This window comes from Bufo bufo, chromosome 3 (assembly GCF_905171765.1).
Source record: "Bufo bufo chromosome 3, aBufBuf1.1, whole genome shotgun sequence".
In the NCBI taxonomy this organism is placed as follows: Eukaryota; Metazoa; Chordata; class Amphibia; order Anura; family Bufonidae; genus Bufo; species Bufo bufo.
The window spans coordinates 42,968,832-42,995,441 of record NC_053391.1 but is presented as its reverse complement, the minus strand read 5'-3'; the positions used below and the strand labels follow the sequence as shown (position 1 = coordinate 42,995,441).

Sequence of the window (26,610 nt, the reverse complement as noted above, 5' to 3'; positions counted from 1 at the left end):
TTTGCAGGTGTTTAGAGTTAGTTAGTTGATTCGGATGATTAGGTTAATAGCTCGTTTAGAGAACCTTTTCATGATATGCAAATTTTTTTAGATGGGAATTTTGGGTTTTCATGAGCTGTATGCCAAAATCATCAATATTAAAACAAGAAAAGGCTTGAACTACTTCAGTTGTGTGTAATGAATCTAAAATATATGAAAGTCTAATGTTTATCAGTACATTACAGAAAATAATTAACTTTATCACAATATGCTAATTTTTGGAGAAGAACCTGTATTATGCAGACTATTGGGAGTAATCCGCCATAGGTTGTGGTCTCCAATGCTGATGATGGATCAGTCCTGACAGATTACAGTAGTATGCGGACCATTGGGAGTAATCCCCCTTGGGTTGTGGGGGTGGAAAAATTCTGCTATTTTTATCATATTCGCCTTGCGGTTTCAATAATGCATTAAAAGGTCACTAACCTTTCAAAAAAGCAAACACAAGAAACCTTATAATATTTCTTATCAGTGAGAAATTATTTCTCCTATCAGTTGTTTACCAGGCTGTACACCCTCCCTTTGCAAAATGCTTTATTCCTTTCCAGGATAGATGATCTGTGTGGGAGAATCTTTAACACATGTCAATGCAAGTCGAGGGGGAGGAGCGAGCAGGAGCTAAGGAAACAGACACATAGCCTACATGGCTACATAGGATGGTTATAGCTTAGCACAAGTGCATCATTCCCAAAAATACAGGTCAATACCTCTCTGTAATGTCCTCTATTATCCTGGGGCTCCTTCTGAGTTACTGTGAGACAGTTAGAAAGGAGATTCTCCACCACTTTCTGTGTGTAGTGGATGGTGACTAATCTCCACCCACCATGTCTGAGAGGACTGCAATCCAGATATTCGGCAAGCCCATAGGAAAACTGCTAAATACAAGTGATATAATGGTGAGAAATAGTGTTATCCCTTATGTATACACAATGTACTGCAGATTAATACAAAGTTTGTTGAAAGCTCAATGATGCGCTATCGACTACAACATCTAAAAGGTTAAATGTCTAGGATCGGAGTCTATCTTAGATCCTGGTCTTTACAGTGGGAGCCCGGCTGTCAGTCTGTCGCTACTGTGTCCGCACGATCACCATGGTGTAACTTTACATCTAGGTGGCCTAATCTAAGCCTATATATTGTGTACAGCAAGTTAACATGCTCTACCTGCAGCCACCACTAGAAGGAGCAGAGGAGGATGCTACATACACTGATCTTCAATGATAAAACGGTATTCCTTGAGCTCCCCCTAGTGGTGACTGTAGGTAGCCAAAATGTTATCTTTTTAAGGAACACTTTTATGAAAAATTATTTTTTATTTTTTTAACTCAATATTAATAAAAACCAATTTTTTTGAAGATTATTTTGGCTGTTTTTCATTTTCATTGTGGCAGAACTATACCATTGAAAATTAAATACAAGATATTGTCCTTCCATAGCAGTCACCACAAATGAGAAGACTACCTATATAGATAGGTAATCCTTTGTCAGTTTACTTCTGTTGCGAGGGGAAGATGTTATCGGAAGGGTAATCCGCATGATAACAGTAGGTGTAGACTTGGGATAATACTATGACAATATGAGGCTTATATTGATTGGTGTAATATGTGATGCTCTAATGGAGTCACTACAAGGGGAGAGGGGGGGGGGGACTTTTAAAAGAATCCTCATGAAGACCACCCCTTACCATATGTTAGCGCATATATTCAAGCCTCAATGATTCCAGGGGACGTGGCCCATCCATACATTACATGGAGGAGCATTGATCGGCTACAAAGACCAACCCCATTTAGGGTCTGTAGACAGGTTTGGCAGATACAACCGGTAGTGCTCATGGGCACAGCCAAGTATGCAGGTGTAGAGTTTTGCCAGTCTAATGATGCGCACAAGATACAGAACAATCAGCTGTTTGAAGCAGTGTAATATTGTGTATATAATGCTGGACGCCCCCGTTTATGCTGCCTGCTATGTGACTTTAGCTGTTTTATCACAAGTGCCCATTAAATAGGTTAGACCCATCAGGTGGGTGAAGCCAGACATATGTGATGGAACATTTATGTATGTGGATTCTTTTCTGTCGCACTGCCACCTTTTTGTGTGTGGGGTCATCTCAGACCTTTGTCGTGTCTTGTGTGTGTCTGGAATTAATCTGACAATCGGGGGCCCTAAATTCGAAAGACCCTTCCCCCCCTTCCCCCTCTCATCTCCTGACACATCTGTCTTAGTAAATACTTGTATTCCCCATGTAATACCAATTCTGCACCTTTTTATTCTGATTACTCTGCATTTGGCTGTTTCTCTGTTATTCCTCTAGAATAACTGGGGATTACCATTCACCCGTGTCAAAGGGGCTTTTCCCTACAGTGTAGAGACACACCCCTAGCTGGTAACACCCTCTGGCCTATGTAGTCATACATTTCTCGGAGGAATAACAGTTAAAAAAATAAAATAAAATTGTAGGAAAAAAAGTTGTGAGCATTTAGATGAAGTGCAGAGAGGAGTGAGGGAAGAGAACTGCTGGGAGCACATTTCCAGATCATTCAGGTGATGCCCTTACAGACTAGAATTTCTATGCTATAGCATGTCTACAAACACTAGATGCTATTATACTGCCGAGTCCCTTCAAGGCAAATATGGCACCTGATAAACTTTTATTATCTTCACTTCCTCTAGTGGTACAGAGTTTTGCTTTGGCATTCCTCTTCACAGGTGTCTCCCGAAACCATAAAGCACATTTCGGACATTAGCGATATGGTTTCCTTAGTGCCTTTTAAAACCTGACTTTTATCCTTGGGTTCAAGTTAGCGAAGTCCAAATTTTGAGGCCCCCCAAAACTGGGGTCGTAGAAGGAAATGCCTTACTTGCACCTGTGTGCAAAAAAAATTATACCCACCATCAAGATCATTTATCAACAATTCTTTGATAAAGAACTTGTCACATAATATAAAATAGTTCCAGTTCCTCTGGGGCGGGACCAGTTAGGCTGTACTTTCTGATGCCAGAATTTGTTGAGGACGCTTTCCGTTCGCAGGGATAGGCTCTTGCCACTTCTGATATTAAAATATCTCTCTCCCTTTATATTATAAGATTCTCTTCCTAATTGGCTCCGGCGGGCTGGAAAGTTGGACTTTTTATAGTCTCTATCAGTCCAGAAGTAGAATGACCTGAAAGTTTGATGTCCTCCAGTCTCTACTTCGAACCTAATGCACGTGGGGTCAACAAGATGTCTGCTTGATGCTTAGAAACGTTGTCTTAGGTTTGCTTTGTCCTCTGTTTCTATTGCTTAACCTCGGGGGAAGGGGCTTGCAGCCAAATTTTTTTTACAATTTTTTTTGCCTGTTGGTGGGAAAAGCTACTCCCTGTTGTACATCTTATAACCTCGTTATAATCTCTGTTGAAATATACAGCGTGTTGATGATGTTATTAATGTAGCCAGGACTAATTCTACCTTTTTTATAATGTACAATCTCCTTGCTTTTTTGCTATACTTTAAAATGATGGTTCTTCATGGGAGGTCTCAGAAGTTTAGGCATCCAAACAAAGTAGACTACACCTTCTGGATAGTAATTTGAGGCATATAGAAAAGCAATGTTTTACAGGGCCGTAGGTACCGGAAACCTGTAAATATGTGGATTATTTTTCCTTTTGAATATGCAGACTTTGTTTTTGGTTTTTTTATTGTCTATTTAACACAATGGTATTGTTAAAAATATTTTCTGTCAATTAAAACAATGTGAACTCTTTTGTGTGTGAAATAGTTAACAAAAACCATGAAGAATTTGTGTTGTTGATAATGTTCTTGTTGAGTAAACTATATCTTTGTTTCCTTAAGTGCCAAATTAAAGCCAACTTTTTATTGATCTTGTGGCGTTGGATGACATTACTATGCACACTTTTTCTGTTTGATTTAATTAGCCTAAAACATAGAAATAAAGCACAGCATGAGTGACTGGTCTTTAGAGAGATCAGACTGAAGGCAAAATATTGCATGGGGTGGGAAAGCGTCTCTGCTTTTTAAAAAAATTGTTTGTAAGAAAGGAAACGGAAGAATAGCCCAGAAATATAGAAAATTAAGCCGAAACCACACTGCCCTACATTGACCAGATTTTAGTGCAGTGACCTTGGCCAGAAATCTCAACGGCAACTGTTGTCATCTAAATGTCAGTAGTGCACCCTCAGACTTTGGGCCTGTAACTCCAGTGAAATATTAACGTATGGCTTTGACATCTTGAATCTCCACAGAATTGGTTTTACAAATAATGTTGTTCATCTTCTTCACTTAGAACAGGCTGGGCGTATGCCGTTGGAGAGGGGGTAAAGCTACTGCCAGACCACTCTGGCAGCTGCTTATCTCCCACAGTTGAAATCCAACATGCATGATCCATTTTTTGTCAGGAAAACCTCATACCCATTATATAAAAGTTGGCCAAACACATCAACTATGTCATATGTATATGACGTGCTTTCGGGCTTGTTCACATGGCAGACAACGAGCCAAAATTCAGGCAGCTGCTATGTTTTGTCGGCTTCCCATGGGAGGCTGCACATCCATTTGCACGACTGGTGGTTTAAAGCCACGACCACTCGTAGAAGGGATATGTCCTGTCTTGGTGTGGTGTCTGGACAGAGGCCACTGGAAGCTGCATCTGGTGTATTCATTGGGGCTAAACTGCAAGGCGGGTCCATGGCATTCAACATGAAAGGCTGCAGCAAATTTTGCAGAAGTAATATGCGCCATGTGAACAGGCTCCTACCTGCTGCAACCTTCTATATATCCTGGTAACACAAGTCTGTCTCGGATTTCTAAAACTGGCCATACACTTAAGATATTTGTCGGTCAAATATCTATCTCTTCCGATTCCCACCATACAAACATGCGCACACACAGCTTGGATGAGCATGCATGTGTAGTGAATGGGAGGGAGGGGACAGGCTGCTGTCAAACCTCTCTGCTGGTGGGCTTATCTCCCTGAGAACAAATATGTCGGACAATTCATTCCATGGACATCTTGCGCTGGTTTAAACCCCCAAACCCATTCGAAAGTTGACCAATCCTGACAAAATTGGTGAGTTAGAGCAACATGCACCTAATCTGTATAGCCAGCTATGTACAGTTTTGGGGGTATTTTTTTTAAATATTATTGCATTTTACTCATTTGGGGCTAAAAATCATAATAATTATTATTTATTTTTTTTTCATTTGGGGTTTATTAAAAATGTTCAGCTGTTTGAATTACACAGTTAAATATCAGTCTGCTTGTAGGCTGTCAGTTTCTGTTTTCTTTGAATCTTGTCATCTGATGACTCATGTGTAGCTATTATCTCTGATCTCTTCACCTCCTAAACACTTATTTAAGCCATTCATAAGAATAGAGCTATGAGTTTTTATGAAGTCAGGAGATCAGAGAAAAGAGCTATATATGAGCTTTTGGAGGACGGGATTCAAAGAAAACAGTAACTGACAGCCTGCTAGCAGACTGATTTTTTAAACCTATATCTTAGAAACAGCTGAACTTATTCCATAAAGAAGATTAAATGTGGACGACACATCAGTGACCTTCAACCTGTGAACACTAATGGTTCTAGTCGGTGTGGGGTCTCTAAAAGATCATGTTATGAATGTCTCCTCGTAGATGATCCCTCCTATGTGCAGAAAAGTCTATCCTGTAGAAGTATAACTGGGTGATTACGTGCGACTGATCATTTTCTTGGGGAGGGGGATGGTAGCAGGACTCTTGACAAACATGAAAGACCGGAAATGGCAGAGGTAGAAAAATCAACTTCGAGAAGAGGGAAAAGAAAAGGTGGATTGGCTTTTTGTTTGACATAGAGATTGTCGTGAACAGACTCCTCAGCATTCGTTGGCTTCTACGTATTATAAGAGTATTACGAGGATTCAAGTAGAACAGTGTGACCAGATGTTGCATGACTGTACAGGCCGGTGTCATTGAAGTCTGTAAAGACATTGGCACACTTTGAAAGACGTCTTTTTCATATTTGGACCTATGAGATTGCGCCTACAAAAAGTGGAAGCGACATGGAACACGTGTCAAACCATGAAGAAACAGCCACAGTGTCCTCTTCCCCCTGAGAGTGTCCCTCGTTATCAGTATTCTTGGATATGTATGAATCCTACTTGCCACCTCTCTCCTGGAAGAGCTGTCAAGTCTCTCTCACTGGCGCCACATCCTGACTGCAGACACTCCCTTCTCTTCCCACTCACCCAGTCTCTTCCCTCCTGGTTGCCTCTGCTGTCAATGTGCTGACATCAGGGCTGGTCTGGAGTCTGTATTTAGTTATATATTTAGCCTTTTTTTATATTTATACCTATGAGATGGCACTCTTGTTGGTGCCTATAAAAAGTGGAAGAGACATGCGACACTTGTTGGGCCGTGAAGGAACAGCCACAGTGTCTTCTTCCCTTGGAAAGTGTCTCTTGTTATCACTTCTTGTGTCTGTAATCTTGGATGTGTATGAATCCTACTTGCCCCCTCTCTCCTGGAAGACCTGTCAAGTCTCCCTGGTGCCACATCCTGACTGCCAATGCTCCCTTCTCTTCACTCCCGGTAGCTTCTGCTGACAATGTCCTGACATCAGGGCTGGTCTGCAGTCTGTATTTAGTTAATGTCTAGTCTGGGGTCTGTGTTCATGTTGGGCTTTAATGATTGGATCATATGCACTACTGCTCTAGTTTGGGGTGAACCATATTTTAATTATGCATAGTACCACACCTCTTGGAATCTCCCTGATTTCACTTCTTAAAAGTTGTCATTAATGGGCTGAAGGTCTTGTTGCCCACAGTCCAAGTTTTGGGAAACAAGCCACTGAGATCGTTAGGATCCAGGAGGCCCATCTGGTAACGTTCAGCCAGTATCATACTTTGTAGACTTGATAGCTTCATGTTGTTTTGTAGCACAGTGATGGCTTTGACCTTTATTTCTCTGTTTCCCGTAATAAAACCCACTCCCTGTTATCCATCCTTGAAGCATTACAAAGACAATGCATCCTCTTATTCCTGGAGTGTCTGCAATCCACCTGACCTACTCTTAATGAACATGGTTATGGACTGGTGAGCTGCCAGGAGTCAGTTGTCCAAAACTAGTTGATGTTTTTGAACTAAATCACAAGTAAGTCGTCTCCAGCCCCTTTAAGTATCTTTGAGCACTTCGTCTAAACTTAAGGTGAAGATTTTGCTTGTTATTCTTTATTGATGTGGGCTTTGTGTACTTGGAGCCCCTAATAGTTCATAATACAGAGCCATAGGCTCTCCTTGTGCTGCTGTATGATGCCTCCATGATATGTCATCTGATGGAGCTTGGCCAGGGGCGTTGCTAGGGTCTCAAAAGATCCGGGGCCCAAGCCCCAATGCATATTGACCAACCGACCCCCCCCCCACCACTGCAAACGCTTGCAATGAAGACATTTTACTGTACTTGCTATACAGCTATACCTCTCGCCTCCAGTGCCTCCCAGGTGACGTCTCCTCTCATTGAGATCTTCTCGGTAATCCTCTTCTCCATTCGGTCCAGACAACTTCTCTGTCGCCTCGTCTCTGCAGAGTGTGACACACAGACATCTTACGTTCCTCACTTTTCTGTACCCCCAAATACTATTCTGAAGAAAAATGAGTGCCATACAGATAATCTTCCCCACAGTAATAGTGCTCCTCATAGTCCCACAAATAGTAATTCCCTTCTAGAATGCCCTAATTAGTAATACTGCCCCCAACAGTGATAGTTCTGCCCAAGAGTGCCTCAATTAGTAGAAGAGCCCTCCAGTATTAATAATGCCCCTACAGAGCCCCCAGTAGAAATAAGGCCCCCTATTGTTCCACCAGTGGTAATAAAGCTATCTACAGAACCCTCAGTAGTAATAGGGCCCCCACAGTGCTCTTAGTATAAATAATGCAGATCTAGAAGTCCCTCCTATAGAACCCCCAGTAGTAATAAGAACGCCTAATGTCCCCTGGATTTAAAATGCCCCCACATTGCCCCCATATTTATATCGCCCCCTACTGTTATAATGCTCACTCTGAAGTGCCCCAGTATTTATAATGCCGCCTGCAGTGCCCCCTGTAGTTATATTCCTCTGTTTAGTGTCCTCAGAAATTATAATTCCTCAGCCCCTCCACCATAGTCCCGTGTAAATAACATTATTTCCCTCTCTCCATCATAGAGTCCCATGTAAATACCATCACACCACCTCTCCAGCCCCCTCCAAAATACAGTTCCATGTAAATAACATCACACCATCTCTCCTGCCCACTCCAATATACAGTCCCACGTAAATGGCATCACCCCCTGCCGAGCTGCCTTCAACATACAGTCCCATATAAAGAACATCACCCCCTCCCCAGCCACCTTCAACATACAGCCCCATGTAGATAACTATCCCTCAACATTCAGTCCCATGTAAATATCACTCCCTTCCACAGCCGCCTTCAACATATAGTCCCATGTAAATAACATCACCGTGCCCTAGCAACCTCCAACATACATTCCCATGTAAATAACATCACCCCCTAAATTTTTAGTCCCATGTAAGTAACATCCCTCCCTTCAGCTGTAACATACAGTCCCAGTTAAATAACCACAACTCCCAGCATTGCTCTGCCTTTCCCTTCACTTACCTCTCCTCATGTAGCAGACCTCACCACAGCTTCTTCCCAGGACTTCTCTTCACTGCTGAGCCGTCCTCTCCTGCACTGGTCACATGATGGTGACATCATCGCAGGTCCTTTTCAGTTACTACATTTAGAACTGATCACATGACCTAGGATGTCACCAAAGGTCCTTCAGCTCTTGCAGGGCATTAGATTGAATTATATTGCTGTCCTGAGGACAGCAATACAGTTGTATCTATCTGGCAGGCAGGACATTCAGGGCCTGGGACAAAACATCAGGAGCTCAGTCCCCGAATGTTTTAACCTAGCAACGCCCCTGAGCTTGGCATAACACGGAGACATACCTAGGTGCAGTACGGGCCCATAGAATTCTGTGGGTGCCATATTACTATCTCCATGCAACTGTGAACTTTTACGTAGCTGTAATACATCAGCATACATGAGGCCTAAAAAGGGATTGTCCAGGATTTTGATGGCCAATCTTAACCACCTCCCGTCCGCACGTTGACTAAAAACTTCCGGGAGGTGGTTCTGGAACGTCCATTCAGAGATTGCAGATGACAGCAGGGCAACCCTTAGAGAAGGCAGGGACAGATCCCAGTTGTCCCTGCCTTCTAGAAGTACAATGTGTCACTTGAAAATAATCTCTGAATGGCTTGGATAAGTAAAAGCATTCCAAAGTTATTACCACATAAAGTGAGATATGTCAGATTAGCAAAATTAGGCCTGGTCAGGAAGGGGGCAAATGGCCCGGATGTGAAGTGGTTAAGGATAGGCTATCCATATTTGATTGACGGGGGTCCTACACCTAATTCTCTGCCGATCAGCTGCTTTCTGCCTTTAACAAACACATACTTTTACATACTCTTTATATATTCCGCAGCGCTTTACAGACATTAGCATCACATTGTCCCCAATGGGGCTCACAATCTAAGTTCCCTATCAGTATGTCTTTGGAGTGTGGGAAGAAGCAGAAGTACCTGGAGGAAACCCACACAAACACAGGGAGAAAATACAGACTCCACACAGATCTTGTCCTTGGTCGGATTCGACCCTAGGACCCCAGTGCTAAACACTGAGCCACCGTGTTGACAGCACATTGTGATAGGACCATTTGCTGCTGATGAGCATTTTTTTTATGCCAGAATGAGAGATCCGATCAGCTGGTGGGGATGTTTAAGCACAGCAATGATCTGTCGACCAAATATTCCTTCCTAATTATCGCCCTGTGTAAAGCGCCTTTTAAATCTGTTCTCCGGTCCCAAAATTTGTTTTTACCTTCCAATGGTATCCCCGTTTTTACATGTCGGCACTTTCCTTCCCCCTGTTCTCAGCCTCACTGCATCCTGGCAGGATGTTTACATGCAGAACTTCCTGTTTTCATTTCATTTAGTTTTTTTGTTATTCCACCTTGTCACTTGATGCAATTGATCACTTATACTGTAGTTTACAATGATCCCTATTGATAATGACATCTGAAGGGTTAAATGACCAGGCCTTTTGAGTTATCCCTGATCATGTTTATTGCCAGCGGGTGTACATTGTATTAGACCTATAAGCAGTAAAGCTGAGAAATGGGGATCATTCTAAATTCAAGTGGTATTATACCTACTGTAAATGGATCAATGGAAGCTCTTAGCGCACTTTTTGATCAAACTTGTGTCGGGCCCATCTACCAAGCGTCAAGTGACCAGTCTGCGAAATGTCCGCTAAGAGCTTCCATTGATCCATTTATAGTAGGTATAATACCACTTGAATTTAGAATGATCCCCATTTCTCAGCTTTACTCCTTATGTGTGTGCAGTAATTTATTTTTTTATCAGCTATGCTTGCTTTATGGATATGCACATATGACTATGAATAAGAATGTGCCAGTCTAAATTTTCTTGTAGCATTGTATTAGACGGACGGCACCCACGTCATGTGGAGCAGACTCTGTTCCATCCACTTCTCGTGCATTTTATATGTAAAGTTATGTCCGGGGGCGCAAAGGGTTTATTAGAGGGGAGTCCATCACTTACAGACAAGGGTTTCTATTCACAAAAATACCTCATAATGAAGCACTGTTCTTCTCATCTAAATCGCAGAAACTTGGTTGTAGGATTTTACTTCAGTAAGGTCTGTTGGGAGCAGTCTTACTACAGATCTGGGACAGAATCATAGCTTTTAGGCCTCATGCACATCAACGTCTTTTTCTTTCTCTGCATCCGATCCACATCCTTCTTTCTTTTTTTTTTTTTTTTTTTTTTGCAGGTTGTATACAGATCCCTTCACTTCAGTGGAGCCGCAAAAGATGTGGCACAGCATCCGCAAAAATATAGAACGTCCTATTCTTATCCACATTATCATCTTGATGGCCTTATGGCCTTGATGTTCAGTTCCGCAAAATGCAGGATGCACACAGCTGTAGGGCTGCAACGAATACTCAACTAAATCGAGTAATTCGACACACAAAAAATCCTCGATGCAGATTTTTTGCACTGAGGTTTCGTTTGTGTCACGTTTGTGTATTACTCCCGCTGTGCTCGGAATACTCACCTTTCCAGCAGGGGGCCTCCGGACACTCCATAGTACGTCCATGGTCCCGAGCTGCACTCACCTCTTGACGTACGCACGCCGTGACCTGGCGCGCTGTGTGACGTCAGATGCAGAGCAGCGCGGAATGATGGGAGTGTCGCCGGCGCCCCTGCTGGAAAGGTAAGTTGGTGTGATTAAGGCCGGGCGCCCCGGAGTGCACAGCGTCATAGCAACCAATGATACTGTGCACTCCGGGTGAGCTGCTGGCCCAAGGGGGGAGGTGGGAGAGAGAGCGGCTGGCCCAAGGGTGGGGAGGGGGAGAGCGGCTGGCCCAAGGGTGGGGGTGGCGGTGGCGCTGATGGCACCGGGGATAGTGGATCTGATGGCACCGGGGGAACTGATGCACTTGGGCTGATCGCACAGGGGGGGACCAAAGGTGTTGGGGATTGATGATAGGGGGTCTGATGAGTTTTTATAAAGGAAAAACAAAAAAAAATTCTTATTAGATTACTCGTAAAAAATAATCGATAGAATACTCTATTTCTAAAATAATCGTTTACTGCTGCCCTACACAGCTGGTATCCGTATTTTGCGGATCTGCAATTTGCAGACCACAAAACAATCAATGGTGGTTTGCATGAGCCCTTATTCAGAGCTGTGGAGTCCTTTTTTTCTTGGTGGATTCAGAAAAAATTTACTGACTCGAGCATCAAAAAATTGTGATGAAAACAATGAGAAGCCTAAAGTCCCCGTCGTTTAACTACAGTCCACTTTTTAGTAATTATTTTGTATCTAGGTGTGTGTGTGTGTGTGTAATTTTACAAATTATTATAACTGTAAAGAAAGCAATAAATGACAAAAAGAAAGCATATAAAACCCTAAAACAGGAGGGTAGCACGGAAGCACTGAAAAACTATAAGGAAAAAAACAGAACATGTAAAAAACAAATAAAAGCGGCCAAACTAGAGACCGAGAGATTAATTGCCAAACAGAGTAAAACTAACCCTAAAATGTTCTTCAATTATATAAATGTTAAAAAGTATAAATCTGAAGGTGTCGGCCCTTTAAAGAGTAATGAGGGGGGAGTCGCAGAGAGCGACGAGGAGAAAGCAAAGCTGTTAAATATTTTTTTCTCCAATGTATTCACTGAGGAAAATAAACTGTCAGATGAAATGCTGAATGCTGAAATAAATTCGCCATTAAAAGTGTCCTGTCTGACCCAGGAAGAAGTACAACAGCGACTTAAAAAAATCAAAATAGACAAATCGCCAGGACCGGATGGCATACACCCCCGTATCCTAAGGGAATTAAGTAATGTCATAGCCAGACCCTTATTTCTGATATTTGCGGACTCTGTACTAACAGGGAATGTCCCACAGGATTGGCGCATGGCAAATGTGGTGCCAATATTCAAAAAGGGTCCAAAAACAGAGCCTGGAAACTATAGGCCGGTAAGTTTAACATCTGTTGTGGGTAAACTGTTTGAAGGTTTTCTGAGAGATGCTATGTTAGAGCATCTTATGGGAAATAAGCAAATAACGCCATATCAGCATGGCTTCGTGAGGGATCGGTCATGTCAAACTAATTTAATCAGTTTCTATGAGGAGGTAAGTACTAGACTTGACAGCGGCAAATCAATGGATGTCGTGTATCTGGACTTCTCCAAAGCATTTGACACTGTACCTCATAAAAGGTTAGTATATAAAATGAGAATGCTCGGACTCGGAGAAAACGTCTGTAAGTGGGTAAGTAACTGGCTCAATGATAGAAAGCAGAGGGTGGTTATTAACGGTACATACTCAGATTGGGTCACTGTCACTAGTGGAGTACCTCAGGGGTCAGTATTGGGCCCTATTCTCTTCAATATATTTATTAATGATCTTGTAGAAGGCTTGCATAGTAAAATATCAATTTTCGCAGATGACACTAAACTGTGTAAAGTAATTAACACTGAAGAGGACAGTATACTACTACAGAGGGATCTGGATAGATTGGAGGCTTGGGCAGATAAGTGGCAGATGAGGTTTAACACTGACAAATGTAAAGTTATGCACATGGGAAGGAATAATGCAAGTCACCCGTACATACTAAATGGTAAAACACTCGGTAACACTGACATGGAAAAGGATCTAGGAATTTTAATAAACAGCAAACTAAGCTGCAAAAAACAGTGTCAGGCAGCGGCTGCCAAGGCCAATAAGATAATGGGTTGCATCAAAAGGGGCATAGATGCCCGTGATGAGAACATATTCCTACTACTTTACAAATCACTGGTCAGACCACACATGGAGTACTGTGTACAGTTCTGGGCTCCTGTAAACAAGGCAGACATAGCAGAGCTGGAGAGGGTCCAGAGGAGGGCAACTAAAGTAATAACTGGAATGGGGCAACTACAGTACCCTGAAAGATTATCAAAATTAGGGTTATTCACGTTAGAAAAAAGACGACTGAGGGGAGATCTAATTACTATGTATAAATATATCAGGGGGCAGTACAGAGATCTATCCCATCATCTATTTATCCCCAGGACTGTGACTGTGACGAGGGGACATCCTCTGCGTTTGGAGGAAAGAAGGTTTGTACACAAACATAGAAAAGGGTTCTTTACGGTAAGAGCAGTGAGACTATGGAACTCTCTGCCTGAGGAGGTGGTGATGGTGAGTACAATAAAGGAATTCAAGAGGGGCCTGGATGTATTTCTGGAGTGTAATAATATTACAGGCTATAGCTACTAGAGAGGGGTCGTTGATCCAGGGAGTTATTCTGATTGCCTGATTGGAGTCGGGAAGGAATTTTTTATTCCCCTAAAGTGAGGAAAATTGGCTTCTACCTCACAGGGTTTTTTTTTGCCTTCCTCTGGATCAACTTGTAGGATGACAGGCCGAACTGGATGGACAAATGTCTTTTTTCGGCCTTATGTACTATGTTACTATGTTACTATGTTACTATACATGAGCCATTAATGATGGAGTCCGAGCAGGGTCGGACTCTACCACCAAAATACCAGAGCATGCTCTGGTAGACCCCAGCTCTAATACCATAGTTGGCCCCAAAGGTCCAGGGATGGCTAACCTCCTGCACTCCAGCTGTGGTGAAACTACGACTCCAGGCATGCTCCATTCATTTCTATAGAGTTCTGAGAACATCCAAGCAAATGTACATTTTGAGAGTCATAGTTTTTACCACAGCTGGAGTGTCGGAGGTTAGCCATCACAGATGTAGGGATTGGGCACCAAAAGTTACTTCCTCTGGTGAGCCTAAGGAACCCCAATCTTACACTGATTCGAGTGTGGAGAAATAGAGAAGTTCGAGTCTGAAGGTTGCCTTACCAAATCCTTAGGCCAGCTTTCTATAATGAACCATGGTGGAAGCAGCATTATTCTGGTGGACTGTGTATTGAATAGATACGATGGTTGCTTGATGAATAGTAAGAATGCGTCTTCCACATTGATAACGGAGAAACAGCTGGTGGACAACCCCTTTTAAAGGGAACCTGTCACCATGTTCTGACATATAAAACCAAATGTACCTTAATGCTTGGTTACCCTGATGGTTCCCAGCGATCTATCCATAATCTTCTCAGGACTAACCTGTCCTATTTTATCGCCCTATAACGCTTTCCCGCCTTTTATGCTAATTAACGGAAAAGAGTCATATCTTACATGCTTGACCAGAGAAGAGTCAAATTTTCTCCCAGTCAAGCTCCTCCGCTCAATTTACTAAAAGAGGGGATGGTTAGGCGGCGTGCTTACCTAGACTCGAAGCAAGGAAGCCTCATTTGCATACGACCTGCGGGGGAATAAAAGCTGTTTTACAGCGATCATGTACCTCAGACATCTTACACAAGTACATCGTTAGTAGCCGGATGTTAACAGCTTTAAGGTACTGCTGGCGGTTTATGATGCATTTTGGTGCTGACAGGTTCCGTTTAAGCCGGATATGAAATTACAGTAAAAAACAGTTATAGTGTATGTGTTGTGTGTTATGAGTTTCCTGAACTGTGGATATTTGTTTGGTTTATGTGGTTGTTCAGCTCGTTATTCACATATGTGCTGGTTATAGGCAGTTTATGAGAGATTTTACACAGGACCGCCTCTGTTACATGGCTGACGCCACTGCCCCAGATATGTCATTCCTGTGAGATACATCTAGACAATGTTGATCCTCGCAGTTCCTGCTAATGATATACTTGACATACAACAACAGGTGCTGCACAACCTGCGGGCTCGACGACTACTTTATCTATAGTATCACAAGTTCTCTACCTTATAAATTAAAGAGGTTGTCAAGGATTAGGAAAACCATGGCTGCCCTCTTTCAAAAATGCTGCCACACCTGTCCGCGGGTTGTCTGGTACTGCTCATAGGCTCCATTGAAGTGAACAGGACAGAAATGCGATATTGAACGCTACCTAGGGACAAGTGTGGTCCTGTTTTTGACAGAAAACGGCCATGTTTTTGCTGGATCACGCTTTAAGGCGTAATCCCTCGAAAGATTAGAAATGTAATATCTTGTCTATTGAGATAAAATAGCTTGGGTTTAGGAGCTCAACGTTTGAGGCTTAATTACCGAGAGATTCAGATCTAATTTTTGTGGAATCAAAACGCCACCCTCATGAAGGTTTACACACATGAACACATATTTACCATTTTTTAGGTTGGGATATTGATATGGATGGTGACAACGGGTTCTGTATGCAGTCAGCATGATATGCTTCAGGTATCTGGCACATCTTTTCTTCATAATACCTTTTATGGTGGAAAAACCCAACGAGAACCCATCTCCTAATTATGACCGTTCATGTGCAAGACATACAACACAATCACTCTCCACTAACAAACGAGATATCAAGCCAAAATTCTGACTACCTGACATATTGGCAAGAGACATCATCTCTGTAGCAGCCATATTGTATTACTTGCCTCCTTAACTTAATTTGAAGTGCTCAGTCCTCCAAAACTTAGAACATCAGCTGCGAACAATATCCAGCAACCCAAATGCAAATCTCAAACAGCCTATTGAAGAGAGTTGGACCTTCACTGATCTTGATTGATGGTCTATCCTAAGAATAAACCATCAATTTTACAAAACTGGACAAGCCCTTGAAAGCCCCATCTACTCCTGGCCCTCAAACAAATTTGTCTTTTTTTTAATTACATTTTTTTAAACTTTGTTTATTAAACATTTTTCGATATACATGTAAGATATATTGCATAGATATCATTAAATGACATGAAAAAACAAGACATAGGATATTATTACACCAACTTATAGAGTACGAAACAAAACTGGCGTACAGTACATGTGAAGAAAATGTAAAGAAAACGAAAAGGGGAGGGGGTGTAATCTATAGGTAATAAGTCATTCTCTCCTTCGCTCTACAAGTGTAAGTCAGCATGATGGGTATCCCAGAGGGACCAAATCTGCAAAAACCTGTCCACGGTTCCCTGCGATAGGGCCGTATGGTATTCTAAGGAGCGTATCTCTTGGATACGAGAATAAAAATCCACCCTAGATGGAGGAGTAGTTTTCTTCCAGAAAAGTGCTATCGGACATTTTGCCGCAGTAAGTAGGTGGAGGAGCAGCCTGGAGACGGGACCTCTCATACCTCTAGGTGGTACATTTAACAGGCATGTCAGTGGATCCAACACCACTGAATACCGTAGGATTTCTCCTATTACAGAGGCCACCATATCCCAGAAGGGAAACACTAAAGGACATTCCCAGAGAATGTGATAGATTGATGCGCCATTAGCCAAGCATCTCCAGCAAACATTAGGGATGCTCCTATTCAAATTGTGCAGACCCTCTGGGGTATGATACCAATGCATCGACAATTTTAGTTAGTTTTCTTTGTAGGTTACACAAGATGAACTAGTGAAAGCCCTCGACCATATCGCGCTCCAAAGATCTAGTGGGAATTCCCTATTTAGCCACTTTTCCCACTGTCTCATATATAAATGTCCCCCTCCTATTAGATAGCTCTTGGAAGAGAGCAGATCATACATGTCAGAAATAAGACCTTTAGCTGATGGACCTCTTAGTCTAAACAGACAGTGACCGAGTGGCAGTAATGGGTTATTTGTTGATGGTGGAATGCGGAGGTGGAGGGGAAACCATATTTACTTTGTAGTTCTGTAAACGATAAGAGACGATTTGTGAGAGGTTTCCGCAGGTCATGAAACCGATAAAGTCCTTTTTCAATCCAGGGACCAGCCGTGAGTCACTGCTATTACTTAAATGTGGAGTGAATAGAAACTGCACAAGGGAGGAATGTAAAGTGGAGAGATTAAATTTAATCTTGCAGGTTAACCACAAGTTTCTAGTGAATACCATGGGGCCTAGTAAGTTCTGAGGCCTGATATTAGCCGTACGCCCCCATATCATAGCACTCATGTGAGTAGGAGCTAGCCAAAATCGTTCTGCTTCCGTCCATTTATAAAAAAAATGGAGAGTAGTCCAAGAAACTAGTAAAAAAGAGAAGGGTCCAGCTTCCAAATAACATGGAATCTTTTAATAATTCAGTGCAATAAAACCATGTTCATCCAGGTCTACGCGTTTCGAATCTTTGCCAATATAGATCCTTACTCATGATTATTGCACTGAATTATTAAAAGATTCCATGTTATTTGACAGCTGGACCCTTCTCTTTTTTACTGGTTATACAGCTTCATGCCAAGGTTCCTGGCTTGGTCCGTGCATCCTCTATTTGCCTCAGGTGAGCGCACCACTTTTGCTTCTTTCAGTCCAAGAAACTAGGTGTCTAAGATGTGTGGCATAATAGTAGAGGGTTATGTCCGGTAATGAAAGGCCACCCCGAGTTTTCTTAGAGGTCAGGACCGACTTGGCAATCCGGTGTCCTTTATTGTTCCATACAAATGTGAGAGAGGCCGATTGGATTTGGCGTAGAATCCCTGCCGGCACTCTAACTGGGAGTGTCTCAAATAAATATAGGAATTTAGGCAAAACTGGCATCTTAATTGCTGCGGCTTAATAAAGATATGTGCAGGGATTTCCACTTATTAAAAAGTGCGTTGACGTTGGCTATTACCGAGGGGAAGTTTGCTCCATATAGAGCAGGGTAAGTAGAAGTAATATGAACCCATAAGTATTTTATAGAACTATTCTGCCAGGAGTAGTTAAAAGACTGTTGTAAAGCGTTTTAAAGTTTGTGGTGAAATATTCAAGGGTAATGCTTCTGTTTTTGTATTGTTTATTTTGTATCTTGAAAGTCTACTATATTCATGTAGATTAGGAAGGTAAATGACTGTGTTCGTTAGTGTTAAAAGAACATCATCTGCAAATAAAGATATGGTAAAGGATCGGTCTTTTTATTCGGATGCCCCAGATGTCTGGGTTTGCGCAGATCCGAGCACCTAGGGGGCTCAATACTCGGTACGTAGAGAAGCGGTTATAGGGGACGGCTTTGCCGAGTTCCATTTTTAATATGGAACACAGAGGAGCATGCATGGGGTAGATTGACACAAGCTGCAGGAGCCAAATAAAGCCCTCTGAGTGCTTCTAGGAATGGGCCCTTAAACCCAAATCTTTATAGCGTATAGAACATAAAAGACCAGTTCAGACGGTCAAAAGCCTTATCTGCGTCAAGGCTGAGAAGCAGAGCCTCAGTCGACTCCTTATTGACCGCGTCAATCACTCATCTTGTAAAGATCTTAAGATCTGAGTTCAGCAGGCTGATTGGACGGTAGCTGGCACACTCTGAAGGATCCTTTCCTGGTTCAGCATGGTCTGTGGTGTAGGTTCTCCTGACAGGAAGGAGTTGAACAGGGGAACCATATGTGGAAGCAAGATCTCATTATATGTTTTATAGTAATGATATGTGAGGCCATCAGGCCCTGGCGCTTTATTTCCCGGCAAGTCCTGTTTTATTTCCCTCAGTTTCTCCAATGTAATCTGCCGGTTGAGGTATGATAAGGCCTCTGAAGGCAGAGTAGGCAAGGCACAGTCAGATAAATGGTTATCTAACGCTTGGGATCTAGCCTCTGGGTCGTTAGGAAGCTCTGAAGGGGAGGCATAATATGAGTGAAAAATGTCAGCAATCTTTTCTGGATCCAAATAACCTGGGGGGTAGATGCGGTTTCGCGGTCGCGTAGCTGTTTTGCTAATAATCTGTGATGTTTATTACCAAATTCGAAGAAATGTTGCCTAGAGTATCTCAGGAGCTTTTCTGTTTCATTAAGTGAGTGGCTTTTTAAATGGTTTCTAAGGTCGAGAATCTTCCGTAAAACGTGTTTTGACGGTCGGACAGCCAGATCTCGTTCAGTCTGGCGCAATTCCATCAGGCACAGTCTATGGTGACTATCTCTATCTTTTTTTTAATCCTAGAGGCTGTTGAGATACAACATCCTCGGAAGACTGCCTTCTGGGCCTCCCATAGTATCCCCATATTGATGGAAGTAATTGATGATTAAGTGAGTTCTCGGTTCCTCCCGCGCAGCTACATTAGTCAGAAGGGTTTCATTTAAATGCCAGTGAGTAAGTTTCAAAGGGGGAGCTGCCAAATTCAATTCTACGCTTAGGGGGGCGTGGTCTGACCAGGTGATTGGGCCCAGCATGGCTGAGGACATCAACTGAAGGGTCAGGATATTGCCCGCGAAAAAGTCAATTCTAGTGTGCGTTTGGTGCGAATGGGAAAAGAATGAATACTGCCGTGCAGTAGGGTTATCTATTCACCATAGATCATAAAGGGAGTGGGAATGTATAAGTTTACGAAAGCTCCTAGCCAGACGGGAGGAAGTATGGGAAGGAGGAGTGGAGCGTATGGCAAATCTATCCGCCGTTTCAGAAGAGTGGACATTAAAATCCCTGCCCAGTATTAAAGCAGAATTATGAGATGTCCTCAAGGTTGACAAAACAGAGGAGAGAAAAGAGATTTGGCCTGAATTAGGAGAGTATATGTTGCACAGAGTTAGTTTCATGCCAGATAGGGTGCCATCAATAATGAGATCGCGTCCTCATGTGTCTGCCTCTATCTTTTCAATTCGTGAAGGACATGATTTAGCTATTAATATAGCAACTCCTGCCGTTTTGGTTGGGGCGTTCGCCATGTAAGATGTAGGGAACCAGTGTTTTGCAAACTGCAGTGACCCCGTCCCAGAAAGATGTGTCTCTTGGAGTAATATTATCTCTGCCTTAGACCTACGCATTTCTTGGAGGGAAAGTCTCTGATTAGAGGCTGAATTCAGACCTTTAACATTTTAAGGTTAAAAACTTAACCATACTGACCAAGAGAGGCTCTCCACCACAAATGATGAGGGGGTTTATGTTCAGCATTCGGTGTACCAGGTCTCAACGGGTCCGCCTCCCACCCTTGTGGAATGGGATAAAAAAAAGAACCTCTATAGAGAGCAAAGGAGAGAGTCAGACATAAGGTAGGATAAATCATAAGAATGAAGAATACATAACATATAATAAAAATACCCTGAGTAAAACCCATACTATAAGGTATAGCAAAAGGAACATTCTGAAGCATATAATTACTAATTATCTCTGCATAGGGTTTCAGTTGAAGTCTAATGCTAAGGCCCTGAAGCAAAAGCAGGCCAAAGACTACCAATAAGACTTGCATTGGGAACATGGCGGGAGCCAGGGAGAGTACAACTAAGAACAACTAGAGGGGTGCTTTGTGGCGAGCCATGAGTAAGAGGGTTCAGTGAGGCCACCAGTGACCGCTGCAATGTGGTATTAGCTTGGCTAAAGACATGTGGGTTCAGGAGCTGTCCCTGGAGGTCTCCCCTTAAGGAGGGTGAAGGCGCATGTAACATGGCACCTAACATTCCGGGCTCCTCCTCTCCTGCCACGGGTCCTGGTTACCCTAGCCACCTCCTCACCTCAGATTCCGGCACAGGACGACGGTCCATGGAGTATGGAGAGCACTGCCGGCGACAGGCGGGAGGTCAGCTGCGAAGTGAGGTCCGATCCGCCATGTGACTGTGTGGTATAATGAAGGGGCGCCATCTTGGAGTTAGGCTCGTCTCTCTCCCTGCAGACGAACGTGTCCATAGTCAGGGACACTGAGGTATCCTGGCAGTCCGCGCTGCTCTTCGGGACCTTTTACCACCCTTCTCTTCCCCATAATTGTGAGGGGTGAGCAAATTTAAAGCTTGTTGGAGCTTGCTGGCTACAGAGCTCAGGGATCAAGCATCTCGCACCATCTGCTTCCGGCCACTCCCCTCCCCCCCGCGTCACTTTCTTAAAATCTGCTCAATGTCCAAATTATTGTCTTTAACCAGAACATGCTGAATCCTTTGTGACAAACGTAGCGGATCAGGTATGTCTGATTTTACATTGTACATGTCTGATCCTATATTGCATCAACGTCGGTCATCGAGGAGTGTCGGAAAGTTCCCTGTATACATATTGATTGTTGGGCGATCCTTCCAAAATTAGGAGGTTCTTCCAGTCTACTGGTACGGCCTACTCTAAGCAATACACACCAGTTAGAAGACTAAAAACCTGTGAGACAAGCAGTGTCATGTTGGAGGTTCTCCACCACAGTTTATACTACCAACATTTTTACAGATGCAGGTACCTTAGTATGTTATGTAGCACTTCTAGGGTTCTGTGTACTAGAACTTTTTGAGAATTTGTAGTGTATTTCTTTGTTCCAGGTTTTTCAATGTGTTACAGATTGAATGAATATTATTATTTTATTCTTATTTTTTTACATGGGAGGAGGAAAAAAATAAATGTTCTTGTCTTTTAAAAAGTTGACATGCAGAGAGAGCCAAAAAAAGCATATCCAGTATGTGTGATCAGGTTGTCGGGTAAACTACAGATTATCTTACTGCCAAGCAATGAAATTCAGTAATATGTTGAAGAGTTCTCATTAGCTCAGAATCCAGAGTGGAGTCCTGAGAAACAATGCCTCGTTTGTACCAGGATTCGGCATAGACCCACTGGTTACATTTGGGAAACTAATGTTATGAACGAGAGGAAAGAACCAAAATGAAGTGAATGAGTGATATATTGGTTGTGCATCTATAGCCCTGGCACAGACAAAGTGCTGAAGAGCACATGTCATAGGACCATCTCCATACCCTGCTAAGCAGCATACCTCTCACTGTGCCATGCTTGTCGAAGCTGAAGAAAGGAAAGCCTACATTGTGCTACCTTGATGGAAACTTTTAATAATCTTATTATTGCAGACCAACAAAATCCCTGGTTATTTGATTTTTCCATGAAATTTAAGTTTTCTTAGCTTTATAGGACGAGAGTCAAGATACTAAAAAAATTAGCACTATTCTCTTTTTCTAAAAATGTGTTTTACTGTGTCAGTACCAGAAGGATGTGTAATTTGAGTAATACCTTGTTTCCAAAAGCTAAGTTTCCTTTTATTACATTTATTTCTTGCAAAGTAACATCACATACTACACAATCTGAAGAAGGCTTGATTCAAAGGTCCAATAAAAAACCTCAAAAATGAGCTGGAGTTCTCTTGCTCCGACTAGCCTCGGACAACTAACACTTGTTTTATAATCTCTGTTCAGTGGTTTCCCTCTAGTTGCCAATTATTTTAAGTATTTTGTTGTCCACCGTCTGCATCCTGAGATGACCTCCTTTTGCACGGTCACCCATGACCATGGGTAACCGAGGAACGTTAATTTGTGACCATTCATGAGCACCCCCAATGGCTCATGGGCTTATATGGAGACATACTTTGAAGTTTGAATTGAACTTTACCATGTCACTTTGTGGTCAGAAGTCATCTGACTACCATCTTGCCTGAAGATGTCCTTTATACAAATCAATGGAGCAAAGCTCTAATAGATGTGATACAGAAGAAATATCGAAATCTGATTCTCCTTGGGCACTTGTGTAGGAATTGGGAACACAAACCTAAACAAAAGTTTTTGAATGAATTTGATCTTTACATTATTCATATTCAAGTCTGATTTCAGTCAACGAATAGAAACTGTTAAATGCATTACAGACCCATTAGAGTCTTAGAGATCCTCAGATCAGAGATCTAAATCCTTATGCTACATGGCAAATTGCCAAGGGCATCTTATTAACTTATTAAGATTAAAAGTTTTTAAAAAACATATCCCTAAAATATGATTGTTAAGCAAGTATTAAGCCTCATGCAGATAGATGTCCGTGGAACACGGTCCGTGAGATACTGGACTGGCATTGCAGGAGCGCACGGCGTCATTGGTTGCTATGACTCTGTGCGCTCCTGCAATTCCAGTCCGGTATCTCACGGACCGTGTTCCACGGACATCTGCATGAGGCTTTAAAAATATCCTTGTCTGGTGGACTTGACATAATTGAGAAGTAAATGGGGTGAAGGTCATTGCCATGTTCTTGAGGAAGGCCAATTGTAATTAAGCAGAAGAGAACCAAATTGTGTTAAATTTCCCTGCAGTCCTTCCACAGGTGAAATGAATCATGACACTATTTCCAATGAAATTTGTGGCTGTCCATGTGAGGCATGGATGTGTTGGGTGCTCCAGAGTTAGAAATGCTCTTTGCAGTGTCTTTGGCTAATAGATGAGGGTTTAGAATGGGGAACCCTTCTATTAACATTGATTCCCTAATATATTATTTTTGGATGTGTGAAAGCAGTCAACCTCATGTCTACCCAGCCTGCTGTTCGGTCTTTAAGGTACATTAGTAACTGTCCCGAAGAACAAAGGTCACGTGGCTACACTTGCATAATGAACCTCCAGTATATTGAAAGGAATAAACAGAAACTTCATAGACAATGGGTAGTAAGCATGAATGGGGTGGCCATCAAATGGCCTGTGTTGACCAACAGGGGTTTAAAGTAACTCCATTTTTGCACCGTCTTGCCCTCATATTGGTCTGTCCTAGGAGAGATGGCATGGTTGCCAACATTCCTGAATTTGTAGGGACTGTCCCTAATTTTCAGACAGTCCCAGCAAATTGTGGCTGTTCTGGGCCGAAACTGGATGGTACTTAAAGGGCTTGTGTCTTCTGAGATATTGGTGGCATATCACTAGAATATACCACCAGTGTCAGATACAGATGTAGCAGAGTTAAGTCATAATGCGTTAACCAGAAGTGATAACTCACCAAGTGTGTGTGTGTTAACTGTGCTACATCTGTAAGTGCGGTGTTACCTCTCGGACCTGCACCTGCCTCTAGAACAGGGCCCCCAAAGTGAACGATAGTGCACCATGCAGCGTGTTCCCCACTCCCTTCCATGGGAGTTCCTACAATAGTTTAGCGAGTGCGCTTGGCTTTTTTTTCGAAGTCCCATAGAAGTGAATGGGAAGTGCACCGCGCATGCATGGCCACCTCTCCATACACCTCTATGGGACTCCTGAAAATAGCTGAGCCAGAACTCCCATAGAAGTGAAGTTTGCTCTCGTTCCATTTTGGGACCCAATTCTAGAGACTGAGGTGGGACCCACACCTATCTGACATTGGTGGCATATCCTAGCGATGTGCCACCAGCATCTCAGATGAGACAACCCCTTTAAGTCAGGTAAGTAAGCCCCACCTATAAGTGTGTGGGTTTTTGAGCTTCCATGGATGGGGGCTTACAAAAAATGTTGGTAAATAGGCAAAGGATATAAGTAAACTTGTTAATTCTTTCCCTGTCGTCTTCTTTTTTTTTTTTGCAGCCTGAGACTGTGGCAACGCTAAAACGTACGATAGAGACACTGATGGAAAAAGGAGCCATTGTCAGGAACCTGGAGAACCTTGGAGAGAAGAACCTTCCTTACAAAATCTCCAAGCACAATCAGCGCCACATACAAGGAGGGTATGTACGTCCTGCAAAATGGGAACACTGTTCGATAAGGAGTTAGGGTAGGGGGACAATAGAATGATCAGTTGCCAAAAGTCTCAAATTTGTCAGGATTGTCCTGAATGTTCAGCTTGTCTTGGCCAGAAAATGGAAGGGGGTTTTGTAGACCCTGCTTGAGTTTAGGGTGGATCTTAGTGGTTGTCCAGGATCCCCTCTGTTTTCAGATAGCCCGCCTAGCGTGGTTGACCTAATACAAGAAGCATGCTCACCTGGTTCCCACCGCTCTGGTCCATTGTTAAGAAAAATTTTTTGGTAAGTAGGACAAGGCGACCAATGAATCTGATCCATAAAGATGTCTTTGGGGTGGAAGACGTGTCCATAGCATTGTATAGACATAACTTGTGTATCACGTATATATCAAGGTCTGTATAAACTAGATATACATCAGAAGGATCTTGGCACCAGCAAAATTCAGCTTTATACCGCCCTCTCTACACCGGTGTACCTTCACAGTTCCTTTTGGTGGCAGAAGCAGTCAGCAGTATAACTGGAGATAACTTTCAAAATAACGAAGGCCTTTTTCTCGTGCCCCCCAACTTCATGATGCCCATTTAGAATCAGTTGTTTCTGTCTGACGCCTGGGACATTTACCCTCTCCCATTCTGAAGAGGCCCCCTTTTTTTTGGTGCTACATGGGCTTTACTTTTATGTTATTTTTCTTTTACTATTTTTTGTTTAGTTTTTTTCACAACCAGAAAAATAGGGGTGAAAATAGTCTGTTTTTCACATTCCTTTTTTTATGTTACAAAGTGCAACTAAAATAGTCTTTTAAAATTATGTTTCCAAAACCGTCATTTTGATATGAGATCTATAGGTTATGGTCATTGGGGGCAGAGCTAGACTCTGTGTTAAATTTTTATTATTATTATTATATATTTTTTTTCTATAATTGTACACGATGTGCCTCCATAAGGTTACTAAAGACCTTGGTCGGGGGGGGGTACAAGCTATAACATTACATAAAAATAAAAAAAATGTATTGCTGATATCTCCTGTAACTGGGCTGACATAGTAGCCCCAATTACAGGGGTAGCAGAGCCTCTAGAGAGGTTGTACAGAGCTGAAGAGCCTTACTGCAGAGCTGATCTGGGTCTGCTAAGACCCAGCAGCGTGTGCACACACCCGGTCACATAATTGCTGGGATCTCTATACACAGCGATTTGTGAGCAATGAGGAAGGCAGGGATGGTGAAAATCCCCAACTGACTTCTCTATGGGGGAATGGGGAACCCTAGTGTCACGGACAGCTTGCTCACCGCTCCTGCACGATCAGCATCACGATGTTTAGAAACAAAGGTAGTCAGCAAGTGGTTAATGGAGACTGAATTATTTTGTATGATTGTCCGAGAAGTCACCTGCTAATAGCAGACTGTGCATTGCTGATCATGGACGGCAACGTCACCATGGTTACCAAGTTTTAGTTTTTCATGGGTAAATGTCATTAAAGGGAACCGGTTATCAACTTTATGCTGAATATCTGACAGAAGTAGTGACAGAAATGCTGATCTCAGCGGTGTGTCACACATCAGCTAAAAGTAAGTGGTTGCTGAGAACCAGAATCATAATCATTGCAGCCCAGGCCTGGAAAAGAGTCAAATCTACCTGAGAAGAGTCCTGGTTATTCCTAATCTCCTGCT

At 42.6% G+C, this 26,610-nt stretch overlaps 1 protein-coding gene across 2 annotated transcripts in view; it reads left to right on the top strand.

Annotated features, from left to right (window-relative positions):
• MRPS6 (mitochondrial ribosomal protein S6) overlaps positions 1 to 26,610 on the top strand; it is a 58,768-nt gene that overhangs the window by 20,673 nt on the left and 11,485 nt on the right. For both annotated transcript variants that reach the window (XM_040423137.1, XM_040423139.1), the window contains one exon: positions 24,790 to 24,929. In XM_040423137.1, coding sequence (XP_040279071.1) covers positions 24,790 to 24,929 — 140 coding nt within the window. The remainder of the gene's footprint in view (positions 1 to 24,789; positions 24,930 to 26,610) is intronic.